Here is a 253-nt window from a genome sequence, read left to right on the forward strand (position 1 = left end):
GCCCGCACCCCAGGCGTTACCACAGCTACGCCGGGCGCGGGAAATGCCCTGCCAAGGTGCGTTACGTACCGTGCAGCCTTTGTACAAGGAAATAGCAGGAAAATAAACTCCCTCAAAGATGTCCTTAAAGGCGATTCCTTGGCTGGCACCGTTCTTGAAGAATATTATCTGGGAAGAACAACAAAGAGGATTTTCCCTGCGACAGCGACTGGCAGGACGCTGGGAACCGCAAAGCGATCCTCCCGCGGCAGCT

General features: G+C 55.3%; 1 protein-coding gene across 1 annotated transcript in view; it reads right to left on the minus strand.

Moving 5' to 3' along the window:
- Positions 1-253, minus strand: part of ASH2L (ash2 (absent, small, or homeotic)-like (Drosophila)) — a gene marked incomplete at its 3' end in the record, with an annotated part of 8,938 nt that overhangs the window by 809 nt on the left and 7,876 nt on the right. Inside the window, exon 13 of the mRNA XM_010154696.1 lies at positions 70-168. Within this exon, the coding sequence (XP_010152998.1) occupies positions 70-168 (99 nt within the window). The remainder of the gene's footprint in view (positions 1-69; positions 169-253) is intronic.

Source organism: Eurypyga helias, unplaced genomic scaffold (assembly GCF_000690775.1).
Source record: "Eurypyga helias isolate BGI_N326 unplaced genomic scaffold, ASM69077v1 scaffold29100, whole genome shotgun sequence".
Classification (NCBI taxonomy): domain Eukaryota; kingdom Metazoa; phylum Chordata; class Aves; order Eurypygiformes; family Eurypygidae; genus Eurypyga; species Eurypyga helias.